We start from the raw sequence: 19,051 nt of genomic DNA on the forward strand, positions 1-19,051 counted from the left end.
TACAGCAGAGAAAGAGCAGACTTCCATTTAATCAAAGTCTAGAGGTGGAAGGGCAGTGTTCAAATACACTAGAGACAGCCCCCCACATTTTCTTGAACTAGTTAATTACATCCAATTTGGTTCAAAAAAGGCTGTTAATTTCAATGGCAATGGATTAAAAATTTCATGGGACATGGGTGTTACTGGCTGGCCAGCATTTATTGCCCATCCATAATTGCCCTTGAGAAGGAGGTGGTGAGCCACCTTCTTGAACTGCTGCAGTCCATGTGGTGTAGGTATACCCAGCGCTGTTAGGGAGGGAGTTACGGGATTTTAACCCGGTGATAGTGAAGGAACTGAGCTCATTTACAGCTTCCAGTGGCAGAAAGCATGATGTGAGGCTCTAAGATCTGAATGGCCTGCTCCTATTTACTATGTTACAGTACCAAAAAAAGACTTCCAATCGTAGGAAACCACACAACTCTACTCCCAGAGGTTATTTCTCCAATGTCGTTTCCCACCATTTGTCAACATAACAGATGTGCTGAAAACATGAGGACAAGCAAGCAATCTACTCTAAAACCACAATAATTTAAGATTTGCACCATAAACAGCTACTGAAAAAAATCATTAAGCCTTTCAAAACTAGGACATGGATTTCCCCCTTTCCATAGGAATTTCTATTAAGCTCAACTAAAATTGGGAAATCTCGAAGTCATGGGTGTAAAAGCATGCTTTATCACATAAAAGGAACAGTTCTTCAGGGTACATAAACCCTTCCATTTCCTCCCAAATCCAAAGCAGCTGTCAAGGGTACGACAAATCGTTTTCAGCTTGCCCTGAGCACAAGAGTACTTCCCAATTTTGTTTCCAAGGGAATATAATGATTCAAATATGTCCTGCTGCATTGAACATGTAGTCTAAATACATACACGAGCAATCTGTTTCACCAACTTTTTAAAACCACACTGCATTTCAATACAATGTATATTCACACTAAAGCCACTGGCCTTCAAGTTTTTAAGAAAAACCATCCAACTGTAGCAATTAATTGCATTTGTAGCTTCACACAGGTACTGTTGATGCACTTAGAAAACACAGCTTGAGTGTTTTAGTAGGTGAAATCAAATGGTGAAGACATTCATATATGTGGCTTCCGGTTTGTGCCTCTATTGCTGCAATACTTTCAATTTGCATCTATCTAGCAAATATTATATTTGGCAAGCATTATATTTGTTTTCAAGGATAAATACCAGCACAGTACATCACAGCATCAATGTACAAGATCATGAATGAAGCATCATAGGGTTGCAATCAATCCACACCATTGAGCACTCAATATTTAAAAAAAGACAAAAGGAGAGTGTGTTATTCAGGACTGTGTTTCACACTTTTTTGCATCTGGTTTAAGGTCTAAGAATAGAGGGAAGGAATTCACAGTTTACTGACAAATATATTTCTATATTTTCAGTTGCACTATACAAACAGGGCTGGCTCACTCCCAAGTCATTATTCCCCAGCACAGCATTTACAGCTCAAATCAAAAGCTCAAAACTCAAACAAAGCAGAGTAGAGGTGAGCAAAGTGTAAGAGAATGTGCGATAAGAAATGGGTTGAGGTAATATAAAGGACCTACTGTATGTAGCTAAATGCAGAGAGAGGAAAAAAAAAATCACACTGTTAGTTGCACATTCAAATGTTTAACCCATGCCTGTTATAACAAAAGCTGCCAGCCTTGTACAACCAATACCTGGAACCAAACTGCACACTAGACAAATCAACATCCTCTTCCTCATCATCGTCATCATCATCATCACTGCTGTCCTCAGGTAAATCAGAAAGAGCGAAGAGGAGGAGGGAAAAAGGGTTGTTGTAGATACTACCAGAGGGAAGATTGAGAGATTTAGCATAAAACTAAGCCAGGGCGGGGAAAAAAAAAAGACATTTGAATCACAACATGAACTTTAAAGAATTGGTTTTCTCTTGTGTATTGTGCTCAAATGTAATGTACTTTGATTGTGTTAAACAATGGAATCCTTTAACAGTTTAAGAACAAACCAGTTCATTTAGAAAGAACTCTACACGTTGAAACTTTCATGAGTGCTGCAGAGGTCCGGATTTATGCTCTGTATAGCCAAACCCAACATGACAAATTTCATCAAGAAATTTAATTCTAAGGAAGAAAAATATAAATTGGAGTTGGCACGATTTTGTACTTCTGCAAATAGCCTGGTTATAATTGCAACTGGTTTGATTCACTCTAATCTTTCAGCAACATAGCACAAACTACCACGGAGAAATTCAGCGCATACTTAATTTTAAAGGTACCAATACCATTGAGAAAATACAAGAGGATTTAATAGCTAAATAAACACCATCTGAAACATAAAAAGAAAATCAAATTCTACTGGGGCCATTTTTAGGGCCCAGCAAGGTAGGTCCTTTTTACTAAAACTGGTAACCAGCAGTAACCTCAAGAATGCTGACGTAATGAACTAGCGGGGACGGTGGTGTCAGGTTACGATGCAGCCTTCAAAGTCCATGAAACCATAATGCATCAGCAAATAAAATGTTAAATAGGACCAATTAAAAGATAAGCAACTTGGAAAGTGTTCAGAGTCAGCTGTTACCCAAACATCGACTCTCAGCCCAGGATTAATGGAGTGGGTCCACATCACAAACTGGGAGTCTCTTTCAGAAAAGTTTTAATGGCCATGTAAGGAATTCAGAAATATAATACTGATGCAAAGGATTTCTTCTCAGCCTCAAGTTAAAGCACATTATATGAACAGCATAAATGGAGTTTCACCCTGCGCTATCCATGTTTAAGCTCAGCTAACAAAAGTTTACTGTAGGTGCTGAATGGTCAAGTGTTTCCTTCCTCTGCTACAGTATCTCTCATCGCATAAGAAAATTGTATATAAACCTCAAAAATGATTTAAAGCCAAATCTTGCAGAACAAAGTCATTTTGAACTGAAATTTTTACAAAATTCAAATGATTGCCATCATTCAGAAGAGAATGAGAATGTTTGTCAGCTGTAACAACTTTGACGACAACATTATCAACATACCACAACTACTTCACAATTTTTGGTGGTAATATCAAAACAAGTGCAAACTAAAAGGAAGATAAAGATTCCACTGAAAAAGTGAATTGTGGAGAAGCTTATTTCAAGTTCTCTTTAGGTACGATAGGATGTTACTTCATCTGATACTTGGTAATCACCCTTAAGCACATTCTTAATAGGGGGATTATAACATGACAATATTGACCCAAAGTCAAATGTGGCAACAAAAAAAAGGAATCAAGCACCAAAGTTAATTACCAAATACGGAAGACAGAAAAGATAGAACAAAGAACAGCACAGGAACAGGTCCTTCGGCCCTCCTAGCCTGCACCAATCATGATGCCTGCCTAAACTAAAACTGTATGCACTTAGAGTCCATATCCTTCCATTCTCATCCTATTCACATATTTGTCGTGGTGCCCCTTAAGTGCCATTATCATACCTGCTCCTACCACCTCCTCCAGCAGCGAGTTCCACACATTCACCACTCTCTGTTTAAAAAAAATTGACTGAAATAAAAACAGAAAATGCTAGAAATTTTCAGACGGTCAGACAGCATCCATGGAGGAAACAGAGTTAACACTTCAGGTCAATGACCCTTCATCACAAGCTGAGTAATTCCAGCATTCTGTTTTTATTCCATTTTTCCAACATCTACAGTATGTTGCCCAGACTTCCCGTCTTAATACATCTTCCGGCTCCACACCCAGGTTGCCTAATGGGCAACTGATTCCTAACCTACCAACCTACCCTTTTCCCGATTACCCTCTTGCCCTTAAAATATTTATAAAACATCGTGTTTTTTTTTTAGTTCTAACCTTGTCGTTCCTTTTCTGCCACTGCCCTGTCTCATCAATAAGACATTGGGACTCAGAGGGTTGATGCAGTTTGATGGACAAATTGTCTCCACTCAACCATGGGGAAACAAGCCCCTCCCACTCTGACAATTTGACCCTTAAAGATAGTCACCCATCGCATTGCCACACATTTTTCAGTAATAACTGCTGCAAATTCTGAAGCTTCACAGGGATAGCATGAGTACCTTTAAATATGGAATAAGTAGTGATGAGCTGAATTTTTCCAGGAGTGTCTTTACGATTAACAGTTAGTAAAATGTCTTTAACAGCAGATTAAGAACAGATGACCACCTGCAGTACTCAATCTTTCAAATAGCTTGAACAACTGTTTCAGCAATTTATTTCTAACCTGACTCGCCAGATGTATATTCAACTTTCAGTTTTTGGAATGTGCCATTTATATTCTCTGGGATGTGGGTCTATGATTATCTAGAACTCAGCAGAAAACAGAGCAGCATGAACATAAACTGCAATATTGGAAATGGGCATCTTGAGCAAACAAATAAGCAGACATGACTGGAAAAGACCATGGTAACCCCTTCAACTAGTTCAAACTCAAGACTGTACACTACTCACTATTTCTTAAAATCAATCCTTCCAGCAAAAAAAATTCAGCTCCTTTTGAATGGGTCAAAATAACTGGCCTTAATTTGCTTCTCCCCGAGCTGTTCATTCTTCATCTTCAACATCATGAGAAATAGTTAAATCATACCATAAAATCCCAGAATACACGCAGTGCAGCAGACCATTCGGTCCATCAAGGCTGCACTGACTCTCCAGAGCAACCCACTCCTGCCCTATTCCCATAACACCACATATTTATTTCACTAATTCCCCCTAATCTGCACATCTTTGGACTACAGGAGGAAACCAGAAGACTCAGACAAAACCCACACAAATATGTGGGGAACGTTCAAACTCCACAGTCACCTAAGGCCAGAATTGAACCTAGGTCCCTGGCACTGATTCAGCTGTGCCACCCCCAATATTTTCACCTTTCCTTTTCTAAGCTTGCACCTGTGGCCACTTACTGTGTTTTTGCTTATGCAAACTGGAGCTCAGTTTAATTATGCTTAAAAGCTTCAAAGTTTTGACAAGGTCTCCCAAGCTTCATTTCTCCAGTGTACACATTTACTGCTTCTTCTCTGAAGATGTGCCTTGTCTTGAATATCACAGAATCCCTACAGTGCAGAAGGAGGCCATTCAGCCCATTGAGTCTGAACAGACAACAATCTACCCCAGGCTCTTTCCCCATAACTCCACATATTTACCCACTAATCCCTGTAACCATCGCATCCTGGGACACTAAGGGGCAATTTAGCATGACCAATCAACTAACTCGTACATCTTTGGACTGTGGGAGGAAACCAAAGCACCTGAAGGAACACACAGACACAGGGAGAACTTGCAGACTCCGCACAGACAGTGGCCCAAGCTGGGAATTGAACCCAGGTCCATGCTAACCACTGTGCCACCATGCTGCCCTTTTATCAGTTTAGCTGCCCTCCTCTTCAGCCTCTTTTAAGCCAGGATGCCCTCATTGTGGTACAAAATTACACATAGCTCCAGCTGATTTCCATCCATAAAGCCATAACAATCCCCTCTTATTGTCCAATTTTTCCTTGGTGCTTCATTATTTTCTACTTTTATCTGTTGCTTTCATGTTTTAGCTACCCCATCGCTAACCAATTTTATAACTGCCATTACATTTTGATCTTTCCAATCTTTAAGCATCACACCCATTTTGAATGAATTCCTTAACAATGCCTGCCGGGATATGCATGACCAATTTCATTTGTCACTTTCCTCGGACAATTGCAAATTGATCCAGGTCAGCTGATGACTCTTGTTTTAAAGCCCTCAGCCTAATTATTTCATCCTAATTCTTAATATTTAATACTTTCTTCATCCCAGGAAATTCCACTTGTGACTGGGAAGGGAGCCTACAGCTTCTTCAGTCAACATATATATCAAAAACATGTTTAAGATATTGCTTAGCTATTTATTAGAAGCATGCTTGGAATCCTAGCATTTCCCTGGCCTCCATTATTCCCTGAATACACACACACACACACACACACACACACACACACACACACACACACACACACACACACACACACACACACACACACAGTAAAAACCTTTTATACTCCAATCACTATCCTCATAATCTTAAATTTTGTTTCCTAATAAAGCTCTCATCTAGTTTCTTAACCTTATTCTATCATCTGTCCCCATTTTACCTGCAGGTTTATACTGGAGAACTTCTCCTTTTCTCCCACATTACTTCCCCCATCATTGTTCTCAGTTACACTTCTTCCATAATGGAAGATGGTTGCTTTGTATTCTCTAACCCATTTTTAAAAAGGCATCATCCACCTTGCGTATGGCCGAATATCTTCACTACGGAGAGTGCTAATCTCAAAACGTTCTAACGGATAGGCTTGAGAGGTTACAGAATTATTCAATCTTGCCATTGACAGAAGCTGAATTGTGTGGAATACACTGAGGAATTTCCCTGGCCTGCTCTCACCTCTCAGGTTTACTAATTCTCTTTATTTCCAAAAAGTAGAATAAATATCCTAAAAGAGACCATAATAGGATTTTTTCACAACTTGTTGTACAATACCTAGGTGGTAGCTGGTTCAGTGAAGAGGAGCGGGAAGCTGCTGGAGGACTGAACGGAAATAATGGTGGACCCATTACTGAACGTCGTTGCCTTGGTGAACTCATTGGGATTGATGAAGGGCTACTGGCCATAGCTTGTGGGCTGGAAGACACAGGTGTGATTGGCAATGGATTTGTAGCAACATTTCTTAGCCTGGGAGAAGTTGAGAATAAGGGTGGGTAGCTCGTGCTCAATGATGGTTGTCCTGAAGAACTGGCCTGTGTTGAGGATGAACTAGTTGCCACAGTACTTTGGCATGGAGAACTGGGCGTCAATGAAACAGGGCTTGCAAACTTAGGCTGCTGGTTTGCACTGCCAGCAATCTTGGAAGAGTGGCTGGTAGCGAAGGATCGAGAACTTGGGCTGCTTCCATACAGACTAGAATATTGAGATAGAAAGAAGTTAGAAAGCAGGAAGAGAGAAAAATGAAAAGAACATGCAAAAGATCAACAGGGTTGTAACACTAGGAAAGCCTGCTTTTATGCTTCCATGTATATTAGCATTCACATACACAGTGGAAGCATGTAATCCCAATTTGTTTTGCAAATAATGACCACATGAATTAAATATTCTTACAATACCCAACACAATCACAATGAGTGGTCAAGAGCTTAGTCACATTAAATACCACAGCAGCTTAAAATTCAGTTCTACATCATTACTGGAACACGAGCACTGGCAAATAGATTTTACAATCACAGGCATTGGCATAGACATAAATTGCTCATTTCTCATCCCCTCACTACTTCAATTATTACAGCAAGTAACTTAGAGGATGGTAGCAAGATTTTCCTGATTATATTCAATTGCAATAGTGACAGTAAGAGAACAAACAATGTCTTGCACTGAATGAATCAGCCCCATTCAAAAGCTCCAGGTATTCTTATTATCTGATAACGTGGACAAAAATACCTGGAGCTTTTGATTCATTTCAGTTCAAAACATTGTTGGTCACAGGCTCCTTTCCTCAGTATATATATCAAGACCAATCTGCAGGGGGAAAAAAATCTTCCCCCTTTCCAATTTGAAACAAAAAAAATACAAGTTTTGAAAAATAAAGCACCACAACACGGTTCACTTGTTATCCAGTAGTTTACTCATCAATATCCAGCTTCATCTAAAATATATACAATACATATTCCCATCATAAATCTATACTTGCCAGACAGTTAGCAATGCAAAATGTGAACCAAATGCTTTGCAAATTATTTTTTAAGATTAAAATCAAATGTTGTACATTTTTTTTTAAACAGCAATTCTAACCAATTGCTGAAGTCAATTGGTGCAAATGTTGCATCTTCATTCTTCATGCAACCAGGGACATGAACACAGTTGTATTCCTACACTCAGCAAAAAAAGTTCTGAACTGAGCATTCTAGTAAATGAAGTGCACTCATATGTGGAAAATGATTATCAGAAGGGAAAATAAAAAAGGTCCAGCAGTGAGGTGATAAATGTTGCTTCAATGAATAATTATTAACCGTACTTACATCTTCAGCTATCAGAAAAAAAGTAGAATTACATCACAAGATCAAATATGTTAGGACAAAATGATAAAGACAAGGAAAGAATCAAAGGCAGAGTCTCAGCATTTAATAAAAAATTATAGTAATAAACCAGCCTTCTTTTTCAAAAAACACTCAAAATATTCTAGTTTCAAATTATGAAAATGTGCCATTTCATGACTTGTAGAGAGCAAATACACTACAACAGTGAAAATGGTGAATGATTTCGCCAAGCCGTTCCCATGCTTTTCTGTCATATTATGAAAAAAAACATTCTATGTTACAAGTCCTCAAGTCACTTGTAAATATTTGAACAGAGCAGAAAACATCTGGACTCTTATCACACTTACCTGGACAAAGAACTGGCACCAAAAGAACCCGGGCTGCAAAACATAGGACTTGTTCCATGACTTGAAGGGTTTAGGGGCAAATTCCTGTCAGGTGACCTTGCAGCTGCTGCAATAGGTTGAGAGGTGGCGGTCAAACTGGCAAATGGGTTGTCTTCTGGCATTTGAGTGGACAGCATCAGAACCTCCATCAGAATCTGGCCAATCAAGTCTTTCCAGTCTGAGAAAACTAGTCAAGCAAAGAAAATACTTCAACCGGTAATCTTCAACTTGATTCCTAGAGTGTAGCAAACATATTCAAAGCGAATTTATTTGCTTCATGACTTTGTGCCTCTCAGAATAAAGATAGGTTTACCATTGATTAATCATATTGGACAAACAGACAATTCCCTCTCATCAAATGTACATTACAATTAATTTTATTAGCCAGTTGGAAATCCAGTTACAAGTCAATATTTACCCTGAACACTATGTTCAATGCAGAGCAATCTAATGTCAGCACATGAACTTGAGGAGAGGCGTTTTCTACTACAAAATGTATGAACAACAAAAAACTAACCCTAGATGTTAAATACTTAATCATTTTAGGAGAATGCAGAACAGAATAATTCTCAGAAATAAAATGTGACAAACAGGAACCTGACAACAAAACGAGTATGAGAATCAAGCTACAAACAAAAAGAACTCAAGAACTAGGAGCAGGAGTTGGCTATCTGGCCCCTCAAGCCTGCTCTGCCAATCAATAAAATCATGGCTGATCTTTTCATGGACTCAGCTCCACTTATCCACCCACTCACCATAACTCTCAATTCCTTTACTGTTCAAGGATGTATTATCCTTGCCTTAAAAACATTCATTCAATGAGGTAGCCTCAACTGCTTCATTGGGCAGGGAATTCCACATATTCACAACCCTTTGGGTGAAGAAGTTCCTCCTCAACTCAGTCCAAATCTGCTCCCCCTAGTTCTAGTTTCACCTGCCAGTGGAAACAACTTCCCTGCTTCTATCTTAGCTATTCCCTTCATAACCTTATATGTTTCTGTAAGATCTCTTCTCATTCTTCTGAATTCCAATGAGTATAGCCCCAGTCTACTCAGTGTCTCCTCGTAAGCCAATCCTCAACTCCTGAATCAACCTAGTGAATCTCCTCTCCACTCCCTCCAGTGCCAGTATATCTTTTCTCATGTGAGACCAAAACTGTGCACAGTACTCCAGGTGTGGCCTCACCAGCACCTCAGACAGCTGCAACATAACCTCCCTGTTTTTAAACTCAACCTCTCTCGCAACGAAGGACAAAATTCTATTTGTCTTCTTGATTACCTGCTGCATCTGCAAACCAATTCTGTGATTCATGCACAAGGACACCCAGGTCCCTCTGCACAGCAGTATTCTGCAATATTTTACAATTTAAATAACAGTCCATTTTGCTGTTATTTCAACCAAAACGGATGACCTCACATTGTACACATCTGCCAGACCCTTGCCCACTCACAGACTATATCCTTTTGCAGACTTTGTGTCCTCTGCACACTTTGCTCTACCACTCATCTTAGAGTCATCTGCAGATTTTGACTCACTACACTTGGTCCCCAACGCCAAATTACCTATATAAAGCATAAACGATTGCAGTCCCAACACTGATTCCTGAGGCACACCACTAATCACTGATTACCAACCAGAAAAACAACCATTTATTCGCACTCTGTTTTCTTAGTTAACTAATCCTCTATCCATGTTAATACATTACTCGTAACACCACGCACCTTTATCCTATGCAGGGGCCTTTAGTGTGGCACTTTGCCAAATGCCTTCTGGAAATCCAGATACACCACATCCACAGGTTACACACGCAATGTTCTCAAAGAATTCTACCAAATTAGTCAAACATGACCTGCCCTTCATGAACCCATGCTGTGTCTTCCCAATGGGATAACTGATATCCAGATGTCTCACTACTTCTTCCTTGGTGATAGATTCAAGGGAGAGCAACTTTACAAATCTCACTTTACGGGCAGGATTTTACAGCAAGGCTGGAAATTCCCACCCAAAGTAAACAGACATTTCATTGTCTGCCCCTTGCCCACTCAGATTCCATGGCAGGCAAGGCAGTAGCATTCCAGCGTATGTATGCCCTTAGCTAAAAAGGTTTCGGGAAAGGCTATTTTAAATTATCCATTATTGTTGTTAGTCCTCACCTTCTTTTGCATTCTGTTTAAATTCTGCAGCCAGGCCGGGTAAGAAAATCACATCCCGATCACGTTCCTTCCAGGAGACCCGGAAAATTTTACATATAAGCGAAAGTGCTTGTTCTTCTGACACATCTGACCCCAAGGAAGGTTCCTAGAAACAAAAGCAGTTGTCATTGACTGATTGGTGCAGATACCAGATATCCATAACAGCAACAGTTGCACATTGAAAAGTGATGAGGTCATTAAATGAAAAAAAAAGCAAGAATTTGAGCAATTTTTGCCCTCCTTACTCCAAGAGGAATGATGCCAATTGTAGGCCCCGTCTGCCACCTCAGCCAGAAACATTTAACTTAACCATAATCAGGTGCAGGAACCTTCATCTACAGGACACAACAATATATTAAATTCTTAATTTATCCAGTCTATCTAGTGAGCCTTCAAGGCATCTTAATATTTCAGAGCTTAATCATATCAATCTAATGAACCAATAATGAGATTAATCCATCAATATTTCATTGTAACATATGCGCTGTGCCTTAAGTCTAGTTACAACAGTCAACAGTAAATATCCACAGAGTCAGAGTGCAGAAGAAGCCCTTTAGCCTATCGAATCAGCACCGACACATGGGGAATACCTGACCCACTTAAATCTCGTTTACCAACACTTGGCCCACAGTCTTGAATGGCATGACACGCCAAGTGCTCATCCAAGTACTTTTTAAAGGATGTGAGGCAACCTGGATCTACCACCCTTTCAGGCAGCGCATCTCAGACTGTCACCACCCTCTAGGTAAAATGGTTTTTCCTCACATTCCCCCACTAAACCTCCTGCTCATCTTGAATTTGTGACTGACCCCTTAACTAAGAGAAACAGCTGCTCCCCATCCACACCCCTCAATCTTAAGAGGCAGCACGGTGGCAATGCTGCCTCACAGCACCAGGGTCCTGGGTTCAATTTCTAGCTCGTAGAGTTCGCACATTCTCCTCCAGGTGCTCTGGTTTCCTCCCACAGTCTGAAAGATGTGCTGGTTAGGTGTATTGGCCCTGCTCAATTTTCCCTCAGTGTACCCAAACAAGCACTGGAGTGTGGCAATTATGGGATTTTCACAGTAACTTCATTGCAGTGTTAATGTAAGCCTACTTGTGACACTAATGAATAAACTTTATAATCTTGCACATCTCATTCTGGTCACCCCTCAGTCTTCTCTGATCCAAAAAAAACAACCCAAGTCTATCCAACCTATCTATAACGCAAATGTTCCATCCCAGGCAGCATCCTGGTAAATCTCCTTTGCATCCTCTCCAATGCAATCGCATCCTTCTTTTAATATGGTGACCAGAACCGCACACAGTACTCCAGCTGTGGCCTCACTAAAGTTCTATACAACTCTAACGCTCCCCTGCCTTTATAATCTATGCCTTGATTACTAAAGGCAAGTTTTTTTTTCCATCAACCCACTAACATGCCTTTCTGCCTTCAGAGATCTATGAGTAAACTCGCCAAGGTCCCTCTGTTCCTCAGAATCTCCTACTGTCATGTTCATTGACTACTTTGTCAGATTTCTCTGTCCAAATTGTATCATCTCACACTTTCATGGTTAAATTCTATATTTACCTGTAGCCCAAGACACAGCCTCAATGCCCCCCACCCCACAACACAGTTTATATAAACATAAACAACTGTGAATAATATAATAAGGAACCCAGCATAGTTCTTGTAGTATGCCACAGGACAATGACTTCCAGTCACCTAAACAGCCTTCTGTCATCACCCTTTGCCTCTTGCAACTAAGCCAAATTTGTTAGGCATGACTTCCCTCTGTCAAAGCCATGCTGACTATCCCTGATCAAACCTTGCCTCTCCAAGTGAAGATAGAGAAACTACTGGAGAGAATCTATCCCTGATGTGAGACTCACTGTTCTGTGGTTCCCTGGCTTATCACTATAACCTTTCTGAAATAGTAGAACCACATTAATGTTCTCCAGTTTTCCAGCACCTCACCCCGTGGCCAAAGGGGAATTAAAAATTTGGGTCAGAGCTCCTGCATTGTTCTCCCTCGCCTCCCACAATAGCCTGGGACACAACTTATCCGGACTTCATCTGTCCCCTTTAAAGGCCGCCAACACCTTCAATACCATGTACCAGAATTTATATGGAAAATTCAGCAAGTTGACATGAGGGTGACAAGTGTATTTATTCAAGGTAGGCACTGCCTCAAAACACCAAACACTGCAAATTGCAGACATAAAAACAAGGACTCACTCTCCCTCCCACATCCAAGTGACATGAACCTCATTTCATATGCTGTTACACTCAGCAGGACAGTCAAGCTCCCAGTAAGTTCTTCACAAACAGATGAAACTTGAAAATACGACCTTAAATTTAAACTCCAGTCCCCAACTAAACGATATAGCAAAAACACATCAGCAATCTGCAAGACAAAAATAATTTGTCATTTTTTTCCCCCCAGATTCTATTCAAATTCCAATCTCAGGAAAGGAAATGGGAAAAGCAGAATCTGATATCAGTCTTTTCCACACAAACACTTGGTCATTACTGTGGACTTCCTGTGCAAAATTACTCAGCAAAACCTACACAAACATCAGTTGCTGTACCTTATCAGTCAGGCTCCTTTTTTCCCGGCGATCACCCTCATCGACTTCCATATTTTCAATTCCTGAGTCTACGTCCACTTGGGACATGCTGTTTGGAAGAGAAACACTTTACTTAATCCATGCAGTAATTAACCATTAACGTGCTGCACATTTGTCTGAAAAATCATAGGCAGCACTGTGTGCAGATCAGTTTTCCCTTCTTTGTTTCAGATATTTAGCAAATCAATTGCAGGTAATCTTAAAATGCTCCAATGACTGCAACAGCCATTTGTTTCAGTATTACTATACATTACACACTTTTACATTGTCAAATCATAAATTGATGTAGCTATTGAAAATAGAACACTTGGCTATCAACACATTCAAACAATCTATTCACATTAGTTAACTGGAATTACAAATTTATTATGGAAATAAAAAAAAAATCAAAAAACTTAGGCTTCTTAAGAATGCAGCCTTTAGTTTGTCTAATCCTCCTGTTCAAAAACTGTTTTCTTTAAATAAACTTTACAATTACTAGGTAGGACGGCCATATATAGATACGTAGATTGTTGATTCATGGCTGTGGATTAATTACCTTTTCTCACAGGACACACTATCGATATCCATACTCTGAGATCTGGATAGACTTTGAGACTGGTTTTCTAGGCTATTTGATGGAGAACTGCTGAGGGAGCTCACACCTTCACTGCTCTGGCTTCTATGTGCAACACCTGAGAGAACAGATGATATTCAGTCACACAGACATATTTAACATTGGAACAGAAACAGCAAAAGTTTATTATTGAAAGAAATTTTATTTAATCTTCTATTGGGAGATCACAATACTGCATTAAGACAATATGACATACTGAAGTGGATAGGAAGTAGATAAGACTACCTTTCCTTTCATTAAGGAAAGGTGCATCCAGCAGTACAACTGAATTTAAAATTTCATTTGAACTGCAGATGTTGATTTATCTGCTGCATGTAACCAAACACTCTGGAAAAACTGCTCAAACTTTATGGCATTCAAAAACAGGAAATTATTGCACAGGCTCCTGGTTTATCCATCTTTGACCTGCTGTGGTTTAACTAGACATTTGCCTGCATAAGGAAATGGGTGAGAGAGTCTCAGGGAAGACGTCATTGTATAACATTTCCGAAAGGAAGTACAAGAAAAACTTCCATGTCAGCAAAATTGCTAACTCTCCAAGACCCATAAATCACAGAGAATGGTAAAAGGAGAGACAGTGATGGACAAATATCAATTTGTCAACCCTTGACCTCAAAGGGCACAATTATTTTATTAATTCCTGGGAAGTGCAAATTGTTGCCAAGGCCAGCACTTATCACCCATTCCCAGTTGCTGTCAAGGTGGTTGTAGTGAGCCTCTGTTTGATACGCCGACTGTGTGTTACAAGGGAGTTCCAGGACTTTGACTCAGTGACAGTGAACATGTTCCTGGTGAAGATGTGAGACTTGGAGGGGAACTTGCAGGTCCTGGTGGTCATTTCCTGTCCTTCTTCTAGATTGTTAAAAAGAGATGTTGTTGTCTCAGAAGACAACTGCTATGCATCATGCCATTATGTGGTGATGGAGGAAGAGAGTGCTTAAGTGGTGGATGAGTGTCAATCAAATGAGCTGGACTTTGTCTTGGATGGTATTGACCAAGTGTTCTTGGAGCTACAACGGCACAAGTGGGTGGGCTTTGAATGGGTTAAAAATTAGGCCCATTATTGTGCGTCCCAGTGGCATTTCAATTGAGGTTTTGAAAATGTAACCGCACCTCTAAACCATGTAGTTAAGTACACAGATTCTCACTCCTCTACCCTGTCTTCATGCCACTGAATGGTTCTGTTCCACAGTTTTGAACTCCTAGATATGCAATAGGACTTCCTTTAACCCAGTTATAAGACCCAGGACCAAGTTGAGATGGACTGGTTGGGAGAAAATGGTTGCAGGGAGGGGAGAGGGTCTTCTCTACACTGACCTGTCACTTAACAGTCTTGTGGCATGCACACCCCTACCAAACATCTGGAGTAGCTTCACATACAGCAATGTACTTGAATGTCTAGACACTAAGATGCCTAGTGCATCACAAGGACTCCTGCATGGCCCTCCTCTCATACTAAAGATAAACATCCATTATTCAGCAGAGGTGGTGGTAGCAGCTCTGTAACAACAGTTGCTTCAATATTCTACTTGGGGGCTGGATATGAAACTGTGTCCACAGGATTCACTGGCGACTCGGATTAGACTTCATGGAGGCAAACTGCTCATTCTAAAGGCTTTGTGCCCCTGATGTGTGTCCTCATGTCGTGAAGTTGTGCACTCTCAATGCAGATCTATGTATCTGGTGTTCACCCAGCCAGGGCCCAAACTTACATTTGTCACTTTTCTGATGACTATCCTACCTGGATGGAATGGTTAGCAGCAGTCAAGTTGGCTTTGAATGTTACACCTGGCATTAGAAGGTTAGAAAGGAGTCAATCCTTTGTGACAGCCTCAGTAATCTAATATCAGAATCAGTGAGACCTGCAGTGTTCTAGGGCACAACAGATGGCTGAATAGCCAACTCCTGCCCATTAGTGAGATTGGGAGTTGGTATGCTCAATATATTAACTTTCAAATGAGCTAGCAAGCCTAATAAAGTTGATTAATGTGTGTTAGATAAGCAGCAGGAGCCTTGCTCAGGCTCCATGATGGAACGTCTTGTATGCCTGTAAATACCAAGGTGCTCCCTCAGGCTCGTTTCCCATTGCCCTTGACCCTCTGAATTCTGATGCATCGGGTTGGCGTTCACTTCCTAGGAGGCAAACTGTGGATTTCAGAAGCACGACTGGCAATATCCCACCCTGGGTTCGTTCCCCAAAACAAACTACAAATCGATTAGGAGTGGGGCAAATACGGTGCAGTCAAAAAAGAGGAAAAATGCAGACACTTGCTGCACATCCAACGAAAAACAAGCATCTTTTGAGAGGACAGGCACTCCAGCATGCTATATGAATTAGGGAAAAACACTGATTGTGCACAGGATAAGAGCAAATTACTGTGGATGCTGGAATCAAACAAAAACAGAAAATTCCGGAAATATCCCAGCAGGTCTGACAGCAGCTGTGGAGAGATAATAGAGCTAACGCTTCAAGCCTGGAAGACCCTACATCAAGCATTCCTGCTGAACCAGTTAGATCGCATACTTAGTTTAACAAAATCCCCTTCTACTGATCACAAACTGCATGACCTGCCACGTACCAACACAACATACTTTATTTCCTGGTGGAAAATTCGCCCAAGTTTCTCCTAGGTTCTTCATAAGTAACAAAGCAACATTTTGAACATCTGATCTTAAATGACATGACAGTTAATTTCCCATGGCATTGTTCATAACATCCAGCATGTCGTTATATGCAAACAATGGTTTTGACCACACCCCAGATACACACTTTTCTCCGTTTCAGAAATGTTATTGCTGGGAGACATTTCTTTTTCATTTATTCTTGGAACGTGGACGTCACCAGCAAGGCTTGTATCGATTGTTTGCCCACAGCTGCCCTGAGGTGGTGGTGGGCTTTCAGAGGGCAGTTACCAGTCAATCATGTAAGACCAGAGTGTCTCAGCGAAGCAAGGATAGCGGGTTTCCTTATCTAAGGGGACAAGAGTGAACAAATAGCTTTATAACAATCTGACTGCTGCATATTCTGTTACTAATACTGTTTAATGAGTACAGATAGGAGGGTTTGCACTTTCATTCTCTGTACTATTAGTCCAGGTCACTGATTACTAGCTCAGTAACATGACCATACAAGTAAGCTTCAATGAATCCATGGGTTCATCCATGATCAATACCATAAAGTAGCCCAAATTCATACAAGTTTTTAAAACATTTAAGAGATTTTATTAAAGAATAATGATAAAGTTGCACATTGTAATATAGAAATACTTCTTTGAAAAATGGTGCAAAACATTAATCCTGTTGTTGTAATCAGTTCAAACTGTCTGTTTACAGCACGTTAGAATCCCACAGTGCAGAAGGAGGCCATTTGACCCATCAAGTCTACATCAACCACAGTCCTACCCAGGCCCTACCCCTTTAACTCCACATATTTACCCTAACAAGCCCCCCTGGCACTAAGGGGCAATTTAGCATGGACAATCCACATAACCAGCACATTTTGGACTGTAGGAGGAAGTTATGGGGGGGAACGTGCAGACTCCACAGTCACCCAAGCCAGGGACTGAACCCAGGTCCTTAGTGCTGTGAGGCAGCAGTGCTACCCACTGTGCCACCAAAGGAGGTTTCAAAAAAAAAAGCTTTCAAGCTTCGTTCGGATAATGTCACCTAAGGAGCAGTTAAAAGCACCCACAGCATCAAGAGACAATTCTTTATGCTGGGTTCCATCCTTCAGGTCAATAGCTCTAATTCCCTACCCACATTATAAAGTCAAACAAATAGTTACTGTAAAATTCAAATAGCAGCACATCTCAAAAGGATTACTGTACTCATTTTTGCTAGACTTTCATTACAGAAGTAGTAATCTGACACGTTGGGGCTCAAGTTTAGGAAGGTAATTTTAAACAGATTCAGGTACAAAGGTCATGTATGCCAATGCATTTATAACACGTATTCTATCTCCATTGTCTCCGTATAAACAAAGAAATTAGTGGCCTCACTCTGTACCACTATTTGATTCAATTTCCAAAGAACACTGTCATAATTAGGAAACTGAAAATAAAATAGTTTTAAAAATTCAGAATTCTATTACTAGAGTGAAATAGCAGGTAATATATTACAAAGATGTATTGTATTAAGATTTGAATTACCCACAAGCGATTTCAAAAGTTCTAGAAACCCCAAAAGGCTCCAAACTCATAACCCTGGGCAGCAAAGTGACAACTAGAAAGTCCAGTTTCCCAATCGACCAAACACCAACTCCAAAACTCCCAGAGACATCAGTATGTGTGCAATTCACATGTAAAGAACACTGCTTAAAAAATTATAGTGGAGGCTCTCCAGAGGATTATGAAGACAAATCCAACAAACTGCCAGAATAAAAGAAAGTGAAACGGTGGACACATTAAATGTTTGCCATTTGAACAATGAAAGCAGTTATTGAACTGTTATTGAAACATTTGTCCTGTGAAACTTTTGTATAGTATTTAGATGAATGGCTAATACAATTACTGACCTGCACAGGTAGAATCATCGAATCCCTACTTTGCAGGAGGCCATTTGGCCCATCAAATCTGCACTAACTCTCAGACAAAACATATTACCCAAACGCAACACCCCTGCCCTAATCCTGTACCCCCATGCATTTAGCATTGCTAGTCCCCCTCCCTAAGCCTAGACATCTTAGGGCATACCAAGGGGCAATTTAGCATAGCCAATCCACCTAGCTTGTATATCTCTGGATTGTGGGGGGAAACTGGAGCACCAAGAGGTGACCCCGAATAAACACGGGGAGAATGCGCAAACTCCACAGAGAGTCACGAAAGGGGGAAATCAAACTGGGTCCCTGGAGCTGTGAGACAAAAAGGGGTGGCACAGTGGTTAGCACTAAAGTAGTGGTGGAAAATATTAAGGTGGTGATAAGTTAAAAGCATGTTGAAGTAGCAACACAGCTATGGATTGGAAAGGCTGTTTCCATCATATTACTGAAAAACACAAGCATGTTGAAGTAGCAACACAGCTATGGATTAGAAAGGCTGTTTCCATCATATTACTGGAAAGCCAAAACTCCACTGCACAGTATTGTGACAAAATGGATCAGGAAAGTAGAATGAAGAGGAAAATAAAATAAAAGCATACAGGATGAAGCAAGGACTGGTGGCTTTG

General features: G+C 40.4%; 1 protein-coding gene across 2 annotated transcripts in view; it reads right to left on the reverse strand.

Moving 5' to 3' along the window:
- Positions 1–19,051, reverse strand: part of ube4b (ubiquitination factor E4B, UFD2 homolog (S. cerevisiae)) — an 80,241-nt gene that overhangs the window by 38,295 nt on the left and 22,895 nt on the right. The window contains exons 3-8 of one of the 2 annotated variants that reach the window (XM_080215471.1): positions 13,811–13,946; positions 13,234–13,321; positions 10,624–10,768; positions 8,432–8,657; positions 6,538–6,954; positions 1,730–1,858 (exon numbers count right to left, since the gene is read on the reverse strand). In XM_080215471.1, coding sequence (XP_080071597.1) covers positions 1,730–1,858; positions 6,538–6,954; positions 8,432–8,657; positions 10,624–10,768; positions 13,234–13,321; positions 13,811–13,946 — 1,141 coding nt within the window. The remainder of the gene's footprint in view (positions 1–1,729; positions 1,859–6,537; positions 6,955–8,431; positions 8,658–10,623; positions 10,769–13,233; positions 13,322–13,810; positions 13,947–19,051) is intronic. The other variant, XM_080215472.1, reaches the window with a different exon arrangement.

This window comes from Carcharhinus amblyrhynchos, chromosome 30, assembly GCF_965287045.1.
Source record: "Carcharhinus amblyrhynchos chromosome 30, sCarAmb.v2.hapA, whole genome shotgun sequence".
Taxonomy (NCBI): Eukaryota; Metazoa; Chordata; class Chondrichthyes; order Carcharhiniformes; family Carcharhinidae; genus Carcharhinus; species Carcharhinus amblyrhynchos.